Source organism: Aquila chrysaetos, chromosome 6 (assembly GCF_900496995.4).
Source record: "Aquila chrysaetos chrysaetos chromosome 6, bAquChr1.4, whole genome shotgun sequence".
In the NCBI taxonomy this organism is placed as follows: Eukaryota; Metazoa; Chordata; class Aves; order Accipitriformes; family Accipitridae; genus Aquila; species Aquila chrysaetos.
Genome location: NC_044009.1, coordinates 18,340,847 through 18,362,785, shown reverse-complemented (window position 1 = coordinate 18,362,785; position 21,939 = coordinate 18,340,847). Strand labels below are relative to the sequence as shown.

At 37.1% G+C, this 21,939-nt stretch overlaps 1 protein-coding gene across 2 annotated transcripts in view; it reads left to right on the top strand.

Annotated features, from left to right (window-relative positions):
- Positions 1-21,939, top strand: part of COL5A2 (collagen type V alpha 2 chain) — a 113,945-nt gene that overhangs the window by 73,699 nt on the left and 18,307 nt on the right. For both annotated transcript variants that reach the window (XM_030018244.2, XM_030018245.2), the window contains exons 12-35: positions 202-255; positions 3,078-3,131; positions 3,861-3,914; positions 5,156-5,200; positions 6,446-6,499; positions 7,363-7,407; positions 10,554-10,607; positions 12,273-12,371; positions 12,840-12,884; positions 12,991-13,089; positions 13,538-13,591; positions 14,682-14,789; positions 15,278-15,331; positions 16,090-16,188; positions 16,889-16,942; positions 17,445-17,543; positions 17,653-17,706; positions 17,805-17,858; positions 18,363-18,416; positions 18,979-19,032; positions 19,370-19,414; positions 19,866-19,964; positions 20,790-20,897; positions 21,020-21,073. In XM_030018244.2, the coding sequence (XP_029874104.1) occupies positions 202-255; positions 3,078-3,131; positions 3,861-3,914; positions 5,156-5,200; positions 6,446-6,499; positions 7,363-7,407; positions 10,554-10,607; positions 12,273-12,371; positions 12,840-12,884; positions 12,991-13,089; positions 13,538-13,591; positions 14,682-14,789; positions 15,278-15,331; positions 16,090-16,188; positions 16,889-16,942; positions 17,445-17,543; positions 17,653-17,706; positions 17,805-17,858; positions 18,363-18,416; positions 18,979-19,032; positions 19,370-19,414; positions 19,866-19,964; positions 20,790-20,897; positions 21,020-21,073 (1,593 nt within the window). The remainder of the gene's footprint in view (positions 1-201; positions 256-3,077; positions 3,132-3,860; positions 3,915-5,155; positions 5,201-6,445; positions 6,500-7,362; positions 7,408-10,553; positions 10,608-12,272; positions 12,372-12,839; positions 12,885-12,990; positions 13,090-13,537; positions 13,592-14,681; positions 14,790-15,277; positions 15,332-16,089; positions 16,189-16,888; positions 16,943-17,444; positions 17,544-17,652; positions 17,707-17,804; positions 17,859-18,362; positions 18,417-18,978; positions 19,033-19,369; positions 19,415-19,865; positions 19,965-20,789; positions 20,898-21,019; positions 21,074-21,939) is intronic.

The window sequence follows — 21,939 nt, the reverse complement described above, 5'->3', positions numbered from 1 at the left end:
GGTTAAAAACCTTTTTTTAAGTTAATGTGTCTAATGCACATTGCTAGTCATGCATGAAGTTGATTTATATCACTGAAATTGTTACAGTAAAGATACAGAATACTGATGTGAATGCCCTCATTTGTTTGAATGAAAGAATGATAAGAGAAGTTAATTTTCACATTTGCTATTTTCTTGTGTTCCTTTTCTTTTTTTCCTTAGGGTGAACCTGGTAGACCAGGACAATCCGGTGAGCCTGGATTTCCAGGATCTCCAGTAAGAGCATGATTATTTACCTTTTAGCAAAATAATCATACTTATGTCATCACTATCTCTTTTAATAATGAGTGCAAAGTTCTGCTGTTCAATTTCTGAAGTACTTGTGCTCACTTACTGTAATGATCCAGAACAGTGTGATAGCTCAGAACCAAACAGGTGATTCAAAGGTCCTCAAGTTAATCCCAAGAGTCATTTCACAGATGCATGTTTCAACTGTTTCATAGGTGAAATATTCATAAACCGATGGTAGTACATACAAGTTGTTGTACTCCATTTCCCAGTATTTCACATGGTCATTCACAATCATGTGCAGGAAGGGCTCAGAGACTGTAAAATGATGGCGGGTTGGGGTGGCACTGTTTACCTTTATAACAGTCAGTCTAAGGGCAGGGAAAGAGGGGATTGTATCATAGACATATGTAACTTATTTTTATGTATATTTTCAACATGCAAATGTGATTAAAGAATTTCCACATAATAGGTATGTAGAGAAATTCCATGCGGGGACGGACAACAGGACACCAATATGATGATCAAAGTCACCAGTTTATCGAGCATCCAGATCATTCTTATACAATTCTCTAAGTTCCTTAAAAGCTCTGATTGGTTTCTGCATGCAAGCATATAGTGTCCATGCGCATAAACATAAGATATAATTAGTTATACTAACTCTGTACACGTGCATAAACATAGGATATAATTAGTTATATCAGCTAAAACATGCAAAACTTGTCTCAGTCTAATTGGTCAAGGTAAACTGCCGAATTGAGGTTCTTTGTGCCAAGTTCCCTTTATCGTGGAATGCGTACCTGTGTTCTTCTAATTGGCATCTTTCTTTTTTTGTCTTCTTGTTTATTCTGTTCAAGGCCTTCTAAAGGCATCTGGAATGCTCTTGTGACCGTTAGCTAAATATGTTCCCACATAGGTACTTGTACTGCAGAGGATACTTGTCATGGTTCACTGCAGAAATAAAAGAAAAGAGGTATATAATTTTGGCCCATATTAAGAGTTCTACCTTCATTAGTCAAGTTTCTGTACCTGGAAGGGAGCTGTAGTGTGGCTGAAAAGGGGACAGATAAATCCCAGAACTGAAGCTACCTGATACACATCATCTCTTAAGCTGCCTCCTTTTCTTTTTAAGTGTCCAGTTCTTGCCTGGCAATTTTGTTAGCAACTGGAGATACGATCTCTTGGAGAGAGAAATGATTTTTTAACAAGGTAGTGTTGTTTGCCAAGCCTTCGTCCTAAGTTCTATGGATCAAAGACAATGTTTGGTAAGCTGCTTGAGGCAAATGTAGTCTGTGGAGTGTTGTTCTGTTCAGGTCAAGCTGTTTTGCTCAATAAAATAATCTTTTAGAAGACTTTCTAATGAAGGAAAGAAGTAATGCAACTGCACACGTGCAAAAAAATCTCATTAAGAGTTTGCTGCAATTGCATAGGAATGTAGCGAACACTATTGAATACCCTGATAGTTTATCACAGAATTGTGCCACGTCTTGATCAACGACAAGGCTCATAGGCTGCTACAGAGATACCCGATGGCTGTTTCACCTTGTACATGATTTGCCTCCTTGTCATGTGACTTGTCCCGTGTGTGTGCTTCATCATTTGATTGCCCTGGTTGTATAAACAGATATACATGTACCACTAAGGACAGGCCAAATGAATCCTTTTTATGGGCTACTTTGAGTCTAAACCAGCATAATTTGTGCAATTTCAAGTTTATATGCAAGACCTTGTATGACAACAGAGATCATTCTTCACTGATAAGCTCATTGACTATAAATAATTTCAAGCAATCAAATCTATTAATTTCAGAAATTTCACACCTTTAGAAAGTAAATTTCTCTTTAGGAGTCTGGAAACTCTGGAGTGATTTCCCACTGAACTTTATGATCAAACATTATTCATATAATTGACTATGGGAAGACAAAGACCTTTCTTATGTTCCTTGATGCTAATAAGGAAACAGCTTGTCTGTGTGTGAAGTTCTCTAATGCTGAGATCTCAGATGTTCTTTTTTGCTCCTCTGAATATCAGTGTTGCTTCACGATGCTTCATTTTCTATAATAGAGCTGTGTGATTTTTTGCTATGCCAAAAGGTATGAACTATAATCTTTTTGAGAACTTTGGTTCAGAGGTACCATAAAGGAAGAAATGATATGTTTGCTGAATTGTTGTTATCTGAGAGTATGAAGGTATTAATGTGATTTTTATTATAAATTCATGTGACTTATATTCTAACACGAGGCACCTGACTCCTTTCTATTACTTAGTCTTTCCTGAAAGATAAATCGGGAAATTTGGTAGGAAACTAACTGCAAGGCAACTTTGGTGTAATTGCTAAATGTGTTTTAATAGCAGTTGTTTATCCTGCTACTTGACTGACATATTCTGAAAGAACATGTACAGTCTGCAGTTTGATCTCAGTTTCTATTTTATTTTAAATGTTAGGTCTGAGATTTGATCTCTGTTTAATTAAGGTTTCTCCATATTAAGCCTCAAAACTTGATCTATCACTGGTTTTATTTCATTACTTCTGTTGAAATTTGAGGCTTGATCATACACTGAGGTAAATGATAAAGCTTTCAATATCAGTCAAAGCGTGCATAATGTTGAGACTGTCTAACTTCATAGCATGTTAGGCTGTATCACCTGTGACCTTCTCAAATGCGATGCCTCGCTATATTATGTCACCAAGGTGAAGGAGTGTTAGGAATATTAGTATTAATGCTGCTACCCTCTTCCCTGTTAGCAGCATTATTGCTAGTTTTATCTGCAGAAATCAGGATTTTATTTGTTTTTTTCTTTTTCCTTAGGGGCCTCGAGGCTTTCCTGGTGCTCCTGGTCTCCCAGGTCTCAAGGGACACAGGGTAAGAGACAAGGTTTTCCCTCTCCTTATAGATGAAGTTTCCAGGCAGTTTCAGTATAAAGATACTAAACTTTTTTTGTATTTACAGTGAATTTGACTACACTATAGACCTGCCAAATGTAGCAGTCACTGGAATTCAAGAGAAAGAGGGTCTTGCAGAAAATCAGTGCTACTCCCCTTTAAGCTGACCTCTGTATTATATTCTCTAGTACTTTCTTCACTCTATTTTCAAATGATCTGGGAATCTGGAAGGAGCTTGTATGAGCCCTGCCAAGCTTCAGGAGGCACAAACCTGACAGTTCTCTCACTTTGTTGGCAAGTCTTGCATTAGGGTGGGGAACTTGAGAGGTGGATATGTTTGCAACATGGAGTGATTACAAATTACCAAGTTTTCTGGCCAGAATTTTACTTTGGGGAGGAATAAATGGGTTTCCTATGGCTCAGAGCCTCCTCCTTGTTGTTTTAGGATTTTTTTTTTTTAAACATTCTTGTTTTAAAAAGGAAACCAAATCCAAGGAAATGTACCTAGTACAAATGGTTTCCATTTAGGAAATGTTTAAAAACTTTATTCCATCTGGTTTTTAATTCTTTATTTTTTTTCTTTCTTACTCTTGCCACCTCAGATCCATTCTTAACACTTTAGTATCAAGTTATTTTAACAATAAGAGTAGGAATACTCTCTGTGTGTACATATACAAATGTAATTTCTCCATATTTTTATGACTTACAGGGATTGAAAGGACTTGATGGTCCAAAAGGTGAAATTGGAGCAGCTGGAGCAAAGGTATTTTCGTGGCCCAAAGAACTAAATGCTTAAGCATGTTTTCTATAATGCCAAAATAATGAACGATAGTAGATTTTTTTGAACGCTGCTTTGTACCCTCTCTTGTCGGTGCTACTTGTATGGAGTGGAGAGGCTACATGGAATTGTCCATTTTTACTGTGTGTTTGAACCATATAAACTGCTATACAATGACATGTCTGAGCTTTATACAGGAAGAGAGTTCAATAGTGCCAGTCACAATTTCAGCTGGGGCTCAGTTTCAGGCCTGTAAGGTATCAGAGGGTGAACTGACTGTGGTCCGTCTGTGACACCTATGTAATACTGAAGACAGCAAAGTGTGTTAACAAAGAGCCCATGCACTTCTTGCAATTTTCCACTTGGCCAGTTTGTGGTTCTTGTTGGCTTTATGTGACCAAGTTGAGAGAGGAAAAACAAGTTTTCTAACATCTTTTTATAAAACAAAATAAAATAATAAAGCAATGCATAACTAAAACCTGACTGTCCTCTTTTGGATTACCATACTAGAGATTGGCTTAAAAGAAACAGGCATTGGAGAGGAGAGAGAATATATTTTATCAAACTGACTATTTTTCACCTAATAATTTTATTCTCTTAGAATTTTTGACCCTCACTGGTACTGTAGCACCCTTACAACTTCAGCTCAAAGCAGTGGTAACACAGGATAGCCAGCTGGAGTCAATCTTTTCAAGATGGGTTAAAAGTTATTTTAAAAGAGCATGGAACACTTTTTTCCAGGCTTTTCCACATTGATCAGTGCTGATGCTGAAGCATTTTTGGCCTGGTGTAGGCGATAATCACAGGTGGGACAGAACTATTCCTTTAGATTAAAAACATAGTAAATGAAGAGAATCTTCCAAAATCTAAATTTAAATGTGAAATCAGTAGTTAAGGAGAGTTTGTGTAAGAAAAGACTTCTTTCCTGAAATTGCCTACCACTTTCTGGGGAGGCAACAACAGCAGAAGACTTGGTAGAAACAGCGCAGTAGGTGGTGTGGGCAGTTATCTAGGACAGGTAGGAGTTAAATCTGCTTCATTAAGAATATGTAAATATGGCATTTCCCACCAGCATGGGCAACAGTGCCCTTGACATGTGTGATGCACACAGGTGACTGTACAAATCTGGCTCTTAGGTCTAACATAAACACGGAGGACAGGGATGAAACATGTAACTCCATTTTCCTGTAACCCATTTCCTCTAATTGTGTCATTTCCATTTCTAGGGAGAATCCGGACCAACAGGTGCCATGGGTGCAACGGGTCCTCTAGTGAGTGTCATGTGCCTTGGATATTACAGAAGCGGCTTTGAGATTGTAAATGCTATTGCCAATAGGAGTTTTAAGGTTTTGATATCTGTACTTGATGTCATGAAGCTGAACTTTCTCTTAATTAAGGCTTTGTTTTCTGTTACACTAACAGTAAATTTGGTCCACGGTAAGCTGTTCTTCTTCACAATTCACAGGCATAGATAATAACGATAAGTTAGAAGGCTCAACAGAAACTTGAATGTAGGTTTTGTGATTGTTTACCTGCTCGTGTAAATGTTGGGTGACTAAATTTTTTTTTACATGTTGATGCTTCATATGGAGTGATATCCATATGAGGAAAAACTCATTTAGGTTGCTCTGAGATAGAAATAGAATAATTTAGGTCAGAAATGCACTAGCTAGGAAAACCATGGACAGAGGATTTTGGACGTTACGGTGAGGATAAGCATGCATGACATGGAAGTGAAATGGAGAAACTTTTCCTCAGACTAGTTTTCATTCAGATGTGGTTTTGGAAACTGAATACTTGTGAGCAGTGTAACATGCCAAAAATTGACTCTCAGCAGTGCTTCTGGAAGTAAAGCACCTTTCTGATATCAGATAATGACATCTCTTTGCGAAGCACTATCTTGTGTCATGCAGAATGTAATATCCCTGAAGTGGAACCTAGTTTGTGAATGAGACATAGTAAATGAGATTGCATTGTTGATCCTGGTGAGTATATACAGAATTTATTCTAATGTGTTTAAAACTGGAAATACTGTTGGAACAGGAAAAAAGAAATTACAGTCTATTAAATTTCCACTCGGCAAGCCTGTGAGGCTGGAAGGATTTATGTTAGCTGCTACCTCTTTCCTGCTGTAGGACAAGATAAGCTACACCTGCAGGAGGGAAAAAAAATAACTTGGTTCTGTAACTGTTGTTTGCATCATCTGTCCTTATCATGCTTGTAGTCTCAGTGAAGCTAATCATGTTCTTGTTAAAAGCAAATAAAGAAGACTGGGCAGAAAATCGCTGAAGAGCGATGCAGTGCTAAACTTATTTGAAGCAAAGGAAAAGTCAAGTATGTTTAAAAAAAAAAGGAAAAAAGCAAAGAAAAAGGAGGAGAGAGGAAAAAAAAAAGAGGAGATGGCGTGTGTTCTCTCCACTATGGGGGGAAAAAAATCAAGAGAACTATGTTTTCCCCTTTTTGTTATTCTGCCATGATGAGCTCCTAAATAATGCACTTTTTGTTCTCTATTCAAGGGACCTAGAGGAATGCCAGGAGAAAGAGGTCGAATTGGACCACAGGGTGCCCCTGTAAGTAGGATCTTCCTTCTCTCTCCTTATAATTCTTCCCTCGTTTTACTTAGATTTAAATCCCTGAGCCTGAAAGTGTTTATTCGTGTGACTGCTAGTCACTTCTGTGGTGAGTTCTGCTGTAGCTTAAGAAAGTTAGGGCTGAGCAGAGTTTTGGGGGGTGAGACCTTCACTATAAATTTCAAATGTCAAAACCAGTTTTAATAGGAGAATGCTAGCTGTATGGTAATTTCTTATACCAGAGCTGCCCATAAGGCCAAATACCTTCACAACACTTTTTTTCTGTGATACAAAAATGTCATCTTTGATTTTGTGAAATTTCTTGAGAGGCTATTTTCACCAAAAATCACTGAACTAGAAATAATATGTATTGATTTTGTCTGGAAAAAAGTTTAAAATGAAAATTTATACTTTCAATTTAAATTAAGTTTTATAATTTAATTCCAGGTAATAAAGCTGTCTTCTTAAAAAATGTTTTGCTTTTCAGCAAAAAGAGGGATTAGCCTTGACATGAGATCATATTTGAGTAGAAATTTCTTTCTGTTGCTTTATGTCCAGTGTCAAGTATTGTTTTTTCTGGCATTTCTCCCCATGACTTTTATGTGCTCTGTTTATGTTATGTGCTTCATACAATGACACTGTGAAAATATGGCCTCTCTGAAAATAGAGAAATCCATTAACTTGAAGGGGAGCATAATTTCTTCTAGACGTTTTCCATGCCAATGTTTGGAAGGCTCTGCAATCCAGCATTTCTTTGATTGCTTTAGTATGTATGGCTGCTATCACAAATGCTAACAATAAATAAATACAAAAATTAGTTAGAGTTCTTATAAATATTCTGTCTTGTTTGTTTTCATATCTAGGGTGGACGTGGCCAGCATGGTATGCCTGGGAAGCCAGGGCCAATGGTAAGTTTCTTTCTTAATCACCTATTTTTTTCACCTTGTATTTCCCACTTGCCTTTTGACACTACCAAAAGAAGCATAAAAAAATTGTAGGCAGTTGCTGGTAACAGTTAAGTGCACCTGGAATTATCTGTAAGTGATTCCTAGTTCTACTCATTTTAGCTTTAGTGCTGTCCTCTGAGAAATGATACTCTGTAGTTTGCTTCATCTAAAAGTTTTAGTTTGCAGAGGAGTAGCATCTTCCCTGGCGAGGTGATGCTTTGCTGCTTTTATGAAGTGGGATCTATATTGTAGGGAGATAAGTGTCTTAAAAGAATATGCACTGTAATATAAAACAGTTTATAATGGCATACTAGACATAATATCTTCCTTCACATACAAAGTTGGCAAATGAGATAGTATCCATTCTCAGCCAGAAGAAATGCCACTCACTGATAGCAGAACTTGCTACCTGCAATTGATCCATTACAAAATGTGTAAAAGATAGCCTTTTAATTATGGACAGTCACACATTGAACTGGAGAACCAGAAGCCTATGTGTGAATGTCTGCCAAACTGAGAAAGCCTGGTGTGCATGACTGTAGAAGTTGTCACACAATTGCAACGGGGCTGAAAATGACTGTAGCAGTTTAAACTGTGCATGTCGGTGTATCAAAGGGTGATGGTTTCAATCCTACAATCCAGTCTCACAGTGCATTTGCAAAACGCATTGGAGTGAATTCATGTGAGCATTAGGAAGCCAGTGGGATTATTCACATACATACAGTTAATTATGTGTTGCTTCTACAAATGAAAGCTTATGATGATTTTGTACTATTTGTGCAAGGCCAGCTTCCATTTTAAAAATGTGGCATTCTTTTTTGTTTGCTTTTTTTGAAAGCATTACTTCTAGGATGTGGTTGACAGTTTCTGTTTGTTGATGTAGTCAGCCTGAACCTTTACCACTTCGTGATGTTCAACTTAAAAAAAAAAAACAAACAAACAACAAACCAAAAAAACCCACACCAAAAACACCACACCAAAAAAACTCCTCAAAACCCCAAAACACACTTGCCTGCAATTAAAATTTCATTCTGTGCATCCTCTTTATTTAATAATGACGTAAGTCCTGAGAAAAATTCATTTCCCTGTGTCATCTTAATGCACAGACTGTTTTATTAAAAAGTTCATTAAGAAATAATTAACGGTAATAGAAGCTCAAAAAATGAGTGTGTCTAAAAGCTGCAAAACTCAATTATTTAGTGTATCGTGAAAGAAGGGTAACTTGTTAGAAGAAACTTTCAAACAACAAAAAGATTTTTCAGTATTGAAAACAAATTATAAAGTTAAAAAAAGCTGGGTCCTGAGCTATGAAATTCTACATGAAGCTTGAAATTTTTCTTTGGCATAAAATATGAGCTCAGCTTCATGGTACACGATGATGGGTTGGCTAACATTTTTGATAAAATCCCATGTAGCATCGCAAGGGAGATACTGGTACTTAATGCGTGTGTTTCTCATTGGAGGAAGTGTTAATGAAATGCACTGTTATTTGGGTCAGTGCAGTGGTACACCGTAATTCTGGAATTCTTCCTGCAACAAGAGAGAGATTTGGCAGACGTATTTGTGATTCAATAAACTGGGACATAGGTTTTCAAAAATATACTTAGTGAGCTGTTACATCAGTTCTGTAGCAATCCAGTGGAAGGTCATGGCAGAAATGTTGTCTGTAATTGATGCTCAGTGGGACAGATTGTTCTTATTAAGTTTGTCACCAGAGCTTTATTACATAGAACATTTTTTCACAGTATGCATCATATTTTACTAAAAGACAGAAAATCAGGAAAAGATAAAGAGGAATCATCTGGGAACATTGTTGTAGTGAATATTTATAACCACTGTGTGCCGCCATCCAGAGAGTTTATAATACAGTAGAAAGATCTTCTGTTGAATGTCTTGTTCAGCAGACGAGGCATTATGAAAATGGAAACAATTCACAAATTTACTCTGAAGTCCTTAATTGAAAGTCTTTCTGTTTAGCAAAGCAAGGTTTGCATCACACCATACAGGTATATTCAAGTGTATATACTTGAAGTTTGCTTCCTAGTGACTTTGCACAGTCTGCTACGTAATGCAGCCCCAGCCGTTTGCATCCCTGCCCAAACTTCACATCCTCGCAGCCACATGAGGTGTGCCTACACTGTGCAGCGCAATGCACCAAGAATTTGGCTCTAGAATGAGAACTAGTGTAGCCGCATCAATACTATGGTCTGCTCAAGCTGTCAACCTTTCTTAGACACAGCGTCAACTATCTCAAGATATAATGCTATTTGGGAAGAGCTATACTGGTTTTAGGAGCTGAAGACGTACCTCTGCACAGCATTGTGTTTTGTGGTGTGACATAACCCAGCCTTTCCTCTGCTTCCTTTTCCAGAAATACCTGCCTATCTCTGAACAAAGATCCAAGCAGTAAACTCTCTGCTGTATGTCTTTGTCTATAGAGCCTTGAAAATTTGGTACAAAATCTGTGTTTTAAAGCTTGCAGATGAATGTGGCTGTGAATTTGCGAATCTCAACGGGGCAGAGGAATAGGAAGCAGGGCATGTAGTTACATAGCTTTTAATTATATTTTCACTTTTCGTGTTGCTTACCTCAAAAATCGTGTCACACAACCCAGTTGTTCTAATGTAGATGTGGCTTGTATTTCTTTTTTCTAGGTTACTATTTTAAGTTTAAAAGAATTGAAACTCTCCTTTGTTACATTCCATAGGACAAACCGTGATGGCTGAACAAATATCTGATCTTTTCATTACCGTACCACAGTAACAAAGATATAAAAAGAGGATATAATATTTTGTTAAAAACTAAAATTGAAAAACAATTGCTATAATAATTGTCAACTGTGTAGATTGCAATTTGTGTATTAATAGCTGCATCAAGAGCTGTAACTTTGCTGAAGGCAGTAAACACATTATTAAAATCCTGCACCACAATTCTATAAAATGCACAACATAGAAAAATTATATTTATAGTTATTTTGGATTTGTTATGAACAAATGTTTTATGACTAAAAACCACATTTAATCCCAGAACCATATTTAGCCAGTGATTAGATACTAATCTGTGTGATCTAAACTGCATAATTACAGATCTGTGTCTGTCTTTTATAGGGCCCACTTGGCATAACTGGTTCTCCAGGTTTTCCAGGTGCTCCTGGTGTAAAGGTAAAAAATAAAAATATCTTTTTAAATATGTCTAATAACACAGAATTAAAAAATATGTACTAGACTACACAGAGTTCAGCCTGACATTGTATACAGGTCCCTAACAGTTGCTGTGAAATCATAGTCAAGACCTTGAGGCAGAGGTTAGAAATCAGAAGCCAAATGAAGCTTGCAATTCAGCACAGTTAGGATACTTTCTTTGCTCTCACTTTTGCTTGAGCTAAGGGGTGATTAAAAGATGACTGTCATGCTGTGCCTCAGGAATCTTGTCCAGTATATTCAAAGAATAACAAGATGCATTATTTCAAGTTAAGCTGCAAGGTCTACTCTAAGGCAGTATGGAAGCAGTACCTTCTAATGCTGAAACTTCCAGTTTCGGCCAAGAGCACCTTTTGAGATGACCTAGACTGGTAAGGAAAATGCCTGAACCCCAACAGAGATGTACTGCAGTTCATCACGATAGAGCAAATGATGATTACCACCTTTTGTGGGTCTGTGTGATTGGGCTGAAATGGAAAACTTCCATTGGCTGCAGCGCTATCTTTGTGGGACTTCCCTCTCATTTTTCAAGAAAGTGCTCAATATTTTTTTTTTCCTAGCCTTGAGACTATGCCTGCAAAGACAGAAAACACTACTTGTACAGCTTCCTTATACTTATACTTGCCCTCCACCCAGTTGCTCCTCTATGTTCCTTTACACTCCTAATACATGATAGGAAAAAATTAAACAGAAAGAAACTCTCAATTAGTCAGGTAGCCAAGTTCAGCAGATGTTTTGTGTTGTTGTGAAGCTGGCAACATTCATGAAACAATTTTTTGGAAACGTGTCTTAATAAGAGTATTAACATAATGTATACAATTAAATGATAGGCCTTTTAGTGCATGTCATAAAAAGCTTTGGTATGGCTAAGCACTACTTAATACCTAAATAAATATTTGGAGAAGCTGTCACATGATGAATGAATGAAAGCTTTTGAAAAGGAGGAGCTACCTTCAAGTTTGATCATCAGATGATGTAAAATTGAATAGCTGCTTTGAACTCATAAAAGCTAAGCAGACTATACAATGAAGATGTGGACTTCAGTTATGAAGACATGATATTAACAGCCATCAGTTCCAAAAGGCAAATTTCCTATATAAAGATAAAATTCAAAGGAGATGCCAGGAGGAATTTTTTTATTGGAGCATCCAGTCCAATCTTACAGGGATTTTATATTTAATATAGTGCTGCAATACTGAGTTAATCTGTGCTGTGCAAAAAAACCACTAGATGTGTTATAATTTCTAAATCTTAAGCCTTAGCTGTTAACAAAGCTAAAAAAAACCCTTGTCAAATTAGAGGTACATACTGGGATTTTAGAAAGAGATGTCTATCTAAAATATTTGATCTGATTTGGGCCACTGGATATAGTGCTGCTTCTCTGTAGAAAGTTTCCTTGTCCTTGTATACATTGAGGAAAAATTCTGTTTGTAGTTTTAAAGTTTACATTCACATAGAAGTAGTAGAAGCAGAATTAGGTAAGCAAAATATTTTTTAAGGATAATAAACTATTTCAAAACCTGAATTGTTCTTCCCTTATAAACTCATTATTCCTCCTTAGTTAGTTTGTAGCGCTACTTTTTAGAGCAAAGTAATCGCCAGTTGTTTTCTCATGTGAAATCTTAGGGTGAAGCAGGTCCAACGGGTCCTCGTGGTCCTGAAGGTCCTCAAGGACAAAGGGGTGAAACAGGTCCACAGGGCCCAGCTGGATCACAAGGTCTTCCTGTAAGTACATTAAATTGAGTTCCTCAGTGTTCAGCTTGCGCGTGTTGCTTGTTTATAGGGAATTTTAATACACCACTTGATAGACACTGAGTTTTGCTCAAATTACTTTTCCCAGGAAAGGGAAGGGCTCATTCATTTGTTTTGTGCTTATTTTGTTCAAAATAACTTTTCATTGTTTAATTAAAACAGCTTGGAAAACTGAAAGTTACACAGCTCGATACAGTCTCAATCCTGGAAGTACTTTAAAGCTTAAGCTTCAACATAAAGTCTTAAAGATTAAACATCACATTAACTTGCATGCTTTGTTACCTGTATTAGCATTTGCACAAGTAGATGGTATGTTGCCGTATTTATTTAATAGCCTTTATTGTCTGGTCTTGTAAAGTGGATAAAATAACTATCTTCTGCTTTTGTTATCGATACCCTCCTCATTAAAATTAATTTTAATGATTGGTACATTATCTTTAGGGTACTGAAGGGACAGATGGTTCCCCAGGTGCTAAAGGCCCTACTGTAAGTAATCATATCACCTGTTGAAGAAATAATGTAAGTGAATTTATTTTATTTCCGTATTTTTACTACGTTTCCTTACTGTGCTTGCTGTTCTTTCTATTTGTAGGGATCTCCAGGCACTGGAGGCCCCCCTGGTTTATCAGGTCCACCTGGTTCCCCAGGACCACAAGGCAGTACTGGCCCACCTGGTATTCGAGGCCAGCCGGTAATGATGTCTTTGTCTCTGTGGTAATTGTAATGTCTTGCAAATGTGTTGCATAGTTACTCTATGAAACTAAAACAGTGAATGGCAGTGGGATTCCTTTAAATAAATTAGGAGCATGCTGAGACTCAGATCTTGTGAGTCTTCTGTGTGTCCAAAATACCAGTTTTACATTCTTAAAGGTCTAAGAAAGAAGAATGTCTATATAAACTTGGACAAACAGTAACAGTTATCTCCTGAAATTGTCTTGTTTAGGTTTTTGCCTTGATAACGTTATAATAAACAAGCATGCTAAACAGAAAGACAAACCATTATAAGCATCCTGCTATATTGCCTACGACTAGTTACTAAACTAGGAAATATTTTTCTGTTTTATAGCATAATACAAAATGGTCAAATGGTTTATGCAGAGTTTTAACTTTATGGGTGTTATTCATGTGTTTGTTTTCAGGGAGACCCTGGTGTCCCAGGTTTCAAGGGAGAAGCAGGACCCAAAGGTGAACCTGTAAGTCTCCATAAGCTTTGTTAAATGAAAAGGAGTCACAAAGGCTTGTTATGAGTATTTTGAATAGAGTCTTACAATTTCCAAGATGCTTCTGATGCTCATAATCACAAGAGTAATTATTGTGAAAGACAAACCACGGTGAACCTGGCTAGACAGTACTAACAATGAATGGCGAAGCAGGTCCTTTGATTTTATAAATCACCTACCCAATGTGGGCCTTACAGGACTAAAGGACAGAAGAACCAATCAGTGCATCTACTGAGGCTTCTGTAGCACACAGAATGAAAGTATTCTAATTTCTTTATCTCATATGAAATGGATCCATACGATTCTGGACATTTAAGAGCATCTGGTGTGTTGATGCTTGAGTGTGCTAATCATAATTAAAAAATTCTTTTTATTTTAAACTTACATTTAAAACATTTTATACTTATGCAGTTATGTATCTATTAACTATGTTTCATTTACACATTAAAATAATATACATATTTATACATTTATGGTATGAATAGCTGTTTAGCCCACAGATAATATTTGTGAAAGATTATTTGAGAACATGGCTAATTCCATGATGTAACCATGTGAATTTTGGAAGAAAAGTGATTCTGCAGAGTTGGAGTCAGTCTGACTTGTCAGCCAATCTTTAGTTTTAATTTCTCACTAGTTAAATGGTCATGTAATAACTGACAAAAATGTACAGATGAAATAGTGGTTTCCTTACCACTTACTATCTTCTCCTTTTAGAATTTCTACTAGAGTCTTACTGAATTTTGAGTCCTTTGCAGCTTATTGATAATAATAAATAGAAATTATTGTGTGTAGGTGACTATAAGAAGCACTGTACAGCCAAACTGCAGAATTAGACTTAATTCGTAGTGCACTTCTTACTGAAATATTAGCTTACAAACACTGTAAAAAAGAAAAGCTGATGCTGAAAAGCTGCATTTTTTTAACTGATTCAAAACCTAACTATTTTTTCTCCTTTATTTGGAAAAATATTTATGATGTTTAGAAGACAGTCTGTTTCAATATACCTGAGAAGTGGTGAGCTTAACAATGATTTTTTAAAAAAACATTCTACTTTTACTAGGGCCCACAAGGTCCCCAGGGTCCCATTGGCCCTGTAGGTGAAGAAGGGAAAAGAGGTCCTCGAGGTGATCCAGGGTCAGTAGGTCCACCAGGTCCTGTTGGAGAGAGGGTAAGCAATCCAAAGGAATAATATGTCTTGAGAGATGCACTGCTAAGCTGAAAAACCTCTTGACCTAACTGTGAATTTCCTTACAGCTTCATTGTGGGTGTAGTCAAACTTTATTTTCCTAACAGTAATTAATACTGTGCATTATTCTTTACACTGGATATTTTCATTTGTGGATTCAGTGCACAGGATAATATGGTAGGAGAAATGATGGAGATATGATGAGCTAATCTGCAGATTTTTTGCTTAACCCTGTACAAATGGTCATGCTTTCAATGAGGCCGTTCACATAGAAGGAGCTGTTCAGCATGCATGAATGAAACATTGATATTTTTACCACTCCAAGTGGTAAAACCCCCAAATTTAAAGTATTAAAGTAAGAAAGTTGTAAGGAAATAAACTAACCCCCCAAACTATAAAACTAGTACTTTATTTGCAATAAATTACGTAAAAATTAAGATAATGATCTTGTATCTGTGGCTTTTTTCTAGGGTGCTCCTGGTAACCGTGGTTTTCCAGGTTCTGATGGCTTGCCTGGACCAAAGGTAAATGAAATTAAAGCGTTCATCTTTTATTGGGTCATTTGTTAAATTTTCATAAATACAGATATATAGAAAGAAAGTGTTCCATTAAAAACATCTGCTTCTGGGCAAATAGGCAGATCCTCAGAATCACTGGAAGCAGGATCAAAAGGAATTGACAAATGCCAGAAAGGGTTCTGAATGTTTTGAGACTAAAATTTTTTTAGGAAAAATCACTTTCAATTCCTGTGGTGTTCAGCTTTTCTTGCTTGTCCTTGACTTAATGCTCCCTCATGCTGAAATGTGACTAGATAAGAGATGTTGACCTGTTCTCCTACAGTATTGCTTCATGTGTTGCTCTATAGTAGGTAACTGTTTGAAAAATTGCCTTTTATTTCTGTGTGGTGTAGTTTTTCTAGATTTGTCCCTTGAACAGATGGGTTTATCTGTCTCTGGCTTTCCAAACTGCTTCCTAACACTTTTTTGGCTTTCCTAACACTTCCAGGGAAGTGACTCACATACATATTTGTCTAGTGTTTCTGTAAATTCCTAACTTCTTGGTAAAAATACAGGGATTACTAAAATTCTTATATAAATTTGCTTTATGGAAGAGACAACTTTTAAGTAATAATTTGGGAAAAAAGTAATAATAATAAAAGTATTAATTATTTGGAACTCTGTGTGCAAAAATAAGTCCTTAATAGAAGATGCCTGTTTTATTCAACCTTCTCTTACTGTTGCTGTTCTACCTGTTAACTAGTAGCCCATTGGTATCTTTCTAGGGTGCCCAAGGAGAGCGTGGTCCAGCAGGTTCTTCTGGTCCTAAAGGAGGTCAGGGAGATCCTGGGCGTCCCGGTGAACCTGGACTCCCGGGTGCAAGGGTAAGGAACTAATAGCAGTAATCTATAAACCATGGCATTTTTCTTTTGAAAAAGGCAACAATGAACTTTGCAGAATTAAGGATGGACTTGTTTCAGTGGGGCTACTTGAAGGGTAAAGGCCAAAATACCTCTCTTTTTTCCTGCTGATGTTGGGAAGAACAGGTTCCATTTGCTTTTAAAAAGGAGAAATAGCCCTGATTGAGACTAGCTAATGCAACTGAAGGAAGTGTGCTTGTAAAACGCATAGTTGCCACAGATAACATGAATTGAAGGCCAAATTAATTGAAGGCTAACCTTCATTAAATTGGTGATTTATAACTTCCATAGTTGAGTGGTGCATGTCATCTTGAGATTTTTTTCAGGAAAAATATTTGAGGAGAATTTGGATTATCGTAAAAGAAGAGAAAGGGAGCAGCAAGTATAAGATGTGATATAGAACACTGGGTAATGTTGGCAGAAATAAAGATGAGCCTGTGAGAAGCTCAAGAGGTGTAAAAGCAAGAAAAGGGAGAATAGGAAAAGGGAAGATCAAATACAGTGGGGGATGAAGCTGTAAAGTGAAGACGAGGATGAAGACCTCTGATACGGAGAAGTTTGTACTATGGTAGTAACTGAGCATATCTTTTGGCTTTATTTACGTTTCTGTATTGTTCTAGAATTATATGCACAACCTTAACACCAATATTATTCCTGCTTTTAGGGTTTGACAGGAAATCCAGGTGTTCAAGGCCCTGAAGGAAAACTTGGCCCCTTGGTAAGTGACATAAAAGTTAGTCCTTTCAGTTAATGCCACAGTAATTTGAAGGTCCGAACTCATTGAAATTACTTTTATGAACTTGAGTTTTCTTGATTTCAGAAGGTTTATCTTCTCTTTTAATTGTTCATTTTAGATTCCCGACTCCAAAATTAGTGGAGATAATGTTCCTTTAGTTTTGTCTGCATAGCAGTGTCTGTTGTTTACTAGCTGCTGCAATATTTTTGAACCATTTTGAACGAAATATCTTTTCTAACTGCCTCTTTAAGGAAACAATAATGTATTTGTACATAATGGCTCAATGATAATAATTGCATAGTATTTGGTTAAATCCAGCAGTATGGCTAAAGCTATGTCTGCTTTAAAAACATTTTGACTGATAACTGTAGCACCAAACCGGGTTAATGTTTTTTTTTTTTTTATATATACAAACATTTTCCAGGGGCAAATAGGTTCATATGAATAAACATATTTATAATCTAATGTGGAAAATGCTCTGTAGGGTGCTCCTGGAGAAGATGGACGTCCAGGTCCAGCAGGTTCAATAGGAATCAGAGGTCAGCCAGGCAGCATGGGCCTTCCTGGGCCAAAGGGTAGTAGTGTGAGTATGGCATCTGGTACCCAAGATCTGTTTAACTTTAAACATTTGCATTTATTTTAATGGATGAAAACAGTATCTAAAAATAGTCATTTTTATTTCTGCAAATTAGGGTGATCCTGGAAAACCTGGAGAAGCAGGCAATGCAGGTGTCCCAGGACAGAGAGTGAGTGTGACTCTTATTTGCAGTGATTACAGAAAATGATGCCTTTCTGTTATGTATGTTCACTATACAAGACTTCTTCCCATGTCATTTTAATTTAGGGAGCCCCTGGTAAAGATGGTGAAGTTGGTCCTTCTGGTCCTGTTGGCCCACCAGTAAGTCAACTTTTACCACTCTGCCTGCCTGCCAGTCGCTCCACCCATTCATTATTCTTTCTGCTTCTATTTTTATCTATCTTCATGCCAACTGTTGATTCCAAACAAAAAATCCTAAGAACTTGTAAAGAAAAAATTTTCCTAGAAAAATGGGAAGCTTTGTATTAAAAAAAAATATACACGTGAGCAGTCTAATTCCTTTTACTGACCATTACAAAAAAATAGTGCAAGGGGAAAAATTTTCTTATGGTTCATTTTCCTAGCTTCCTTGGTTTCAATGGAACTGAGTGTTTTCCTGTCAGCACAGAATTTTTGCGGGAAGGATCTTAGAGAAATAAGATACATCTTATTACATCTTTTAGATAGGGTATATCTTTACCTGGGGTAAGTAAAAATGTATAATAAACAAATACGTAACCAAAAATACACATATTCAGAGAGAAGAAAAATTGTAGAGCCTGCCTATATTCCTCTACAGTATACTTACTGTTTTCTTTTGTGTAGGGTCTGGCAGGAGAAAGAGGAGAACAAGGCCCTCCAGGTCCTACAGGGTTTCAGGTATGTGCATTCATTTTTTTTAAAGAAAAAAATAAACAGCCATATCTTTCAACTGAAATTGGAGAAATTCAATCAAGTGATGTATAATAAAACACAACTTCAGAACTAAGGCACCAATGTTCAGAATAATTAGTCATACTTTCACATCAGCTGTGCACTAAACTGAACTGGCAAAGGCTTAAATACCAGCTCTATATCCCTTGAGAAAACCTTTGTTGTTTTTCAGTTTTCATTTGGAGATTTTCCAAAGATGTTCCAAATATGGAGCAAAAGAATTGTTTTGATAATGAAGTATTAAGTCAAGTCAATCTCTGTTTATAAAGAACTTTATTTTTAGGGCTGATATGCCTATGTCCTACAACTGTTAAAGAAGGGCTGCCATCTTATTTATAGGGGGACAAACACTGGTGTAATATTCATGTAATTGTTTTGCTTGAGGATCTCTGAGGACATACTCTTGTACTGAGTATAATACTACATTCATATTCTTGGTGTCTTAGTTAAATCTGGATTTACCTAACTTTCTATCATGTTAGTGACCATTTTATTTACTTTTTTACAGGGCTTGCCTGGGCCACCAGGTCCTCCAGGTGAGGGAGGAAAGCCAGGTGATCAGGTAATTTCTGTGTAATTTAACAGGAATTCACTTCATAAAGTAGTTTTACCTTTTCTTCTCTTTGTAATTTTAATTCCCTACTCTGTTTCAAAAATATGCACTGATGTAGTCTGCAAGCTGTCCGAGAACTGCTTTTGGATAAAATAAATACTAGAATCTTCTAGTTCATCTTCTTGGACTGAATTGGACTATTTCCTCTTGTCATGGACAGATAATATTCAGAACTAGCCATCTACATTCACAGTACTTTGCAAATGAAAATGTTTATCTCTATTTTCCGTAACTATAAGGCTATGAATAATGCTTTCATTCTAATGGTGAGTTCTGTTCTGCTTAGGGTGTGCCTGGAGACCCTGGAGCTGTTGGTCCGTTGGGCCCTAGGGTAAGTATTTTTTTTCAGAGCTTAAACATTCATAACAGTTCTCTGAGGTTGAAAGTTGATATATAATGTGGACTTTAACAGCTAAAGTGAATATTTGACTTTTTTCCCACCAACAAAATGGTTGTAAACATGGATACATTTTAATATGGTTTCTGTAAAACCTACCACCTTTAATGGTTTCATAGATCGTGAAGTGGTGTTGAGTACTGGCTGCTAAATTATTTGGTTTACTGCGGTGAAATGATAGTTTTTAGTTTGCTGAGCAACATGCTATTTCCCCTACCTTTAACAATAAAAGCATAAAGCTGGTTTTTTATTTGATCAGTTCTCCTAGAATTTGTTCACAGGCTCTTTGTTTAAATAGCAGTGCTGCGCTTATGGTATATTTAGGATTTTGTCTACCAGAACTGTACCCTGACTTCTGAATAAGTAATAATTTTCCATTTTGTAGGGAGAACGTGGCAATCCAGGGGAAAGGGGAGAACCAGGTGCATCAGGACTCCAGGGTGAAAAGGGTATGGCTGGAGGTCATGGTCCTGATGGTCCAAAGGTAAGCTGAATGGAGATTTGTGTTGCTGCAGTGATGTATTGTATAATTCTGCTCATTTGCATGAACATAAAAGAGAGAGCTTTTTTATTATAAAAGGGATATCTTTTCATGAAAGGTATCTTGTTTATATAAGGGTTCTAGGAGAACATACAAGTTATGCCAGTATAACAATATTAATAACTTGCAAGATACTTACACGTTGAGAACACATTTTGTATTAATTATAGGTCTGAAATTTAAAATGGTTTTTGTGTTTCTCAGTAGAACTGGGCAAAGACATTTTTGAACTGCAGAAAACCCTCTAGCAATGTTTTAAGAGCTACATCAGTTTACACAAAGACACTTGGCCGGGTGAAAACTGCATGCCTTTCTTTCACCTGCAATTGATTTAAGTAGGCCTAGGAAGGTCACCCCAAGTAGGGAGTGCCTTTAGTAATGTGGCACCTGTAATACACATAAGGTGTGAGAAGCAAAGCATAAATAAAGCATCTCTGCCCCTGGCAACTTCTACCTGTAGCTGCTTTGTGTAATAAACCCATGTGGTGTCAAGGTAGACGGACGAGCTTCTTTTTTTGCCTGTTCTAATCCCCAATATGCACTGAGTAAATACTAATGTATTTGGAAAGACTATTACAGCTGAACTTCCTGAGTAACACAGTGGGAAAAGAAAAGTATTTGGACATTAATAAAGTCCAAATTTAAGAGAAAATTATTACTTAAAACTGTACCCCAGAGACTTCAACACAGTCACAGCCTGTTCTGCAGCCTAGAGACAAAGATACTTCTAGGATGAATAGACAACAACTTGCTCTTTATTTGCTTCAGGGAAGCCCAGGCCCTAGTGGGACGCCTGGTGATCCAGGTCCACCGGGTCTTCAAGGTATGCCTGGAGAAAGAGGGATTGCTGGAACGCCTGGCCCCAAGGGTGACAGAGTAAGTGTTTATTTCTGTTGTCCTGAGTAGAATCACCTATCTCTTAATACTGCAGTTATTTTGGGGTATGAACTACTGAGCATTCAGTGTCATAACTGAGACTTTCCGGGTATTTTCCATAGGGCGGCATAGGTGAGAAAGGTGCTGAAGGTACAGCTGGCAATGATGGGGCAAGAGTAAGTAAATCTATCACTCTCTTTAGACCTACTCTTCACACACCAGAGTGTTTATTGTGCTAAGGGTACTCAGCTCATAGAGTTAATCACTACTCAACTTGGTGATATCATGGGCTGATAGTCATTCTCATTACCCCTACCCTCCAAATTTTCAAGTTTTTCAAGACTGCTGTGTACAATGCTTTGGGATGTTGGGGCTCCAAGCCCCTGTTTTGTATCATCAATAATGGGAGTTAAGATGTCAGTGGAAAGGATTACCAGAAGTAGTGTGTTGATTTGGGATTCAGCTAAGCTGACTATAGTAAAAATATGAAAAAAGGGACAGGCAGAGTTCAATAGCCTAAAAGCAGACCTTCCAGCTCTGACTCTTGGACTAAGGCAGACGCCTCCTTATGGTTTGGATTGAGTTATCCACAGTCTGTCTTGAGTTTCACAGGTGAAAATTCCTGTGAATGTACTAAGCCCCATATGGGCGGTAAGTTGCTGACACTTCTGGAAAGCTTTGAATCTCCTGTGCATAAATGACATGGCTAGTCTGGCAAGACATGTTCAAGACATGCTGTACACACTTTTCTGCATAGACCAACTGTCCAATAACCCCAAATGCACTGGGCTGGTTGTGTATGCACTGACCATATTTTCTTCCCAGAAGTTATTGGAGTTACTTTTTATATGAATTGCATATATCTGAGATTCTTTGGTTTTGGAAACCAGTTGGAGTACTAGCTGCTAGGCATTTGGAAATCTGAGGTACATTCAAAAGATGAGGATCCTGCCTGGACTAAATTTATAATTAAAGAGGAAAAGGTTTTTGGAGAAACCATAAGATACAGAAGCACTAACTTAAAATTATCAGCTGTGAGGTG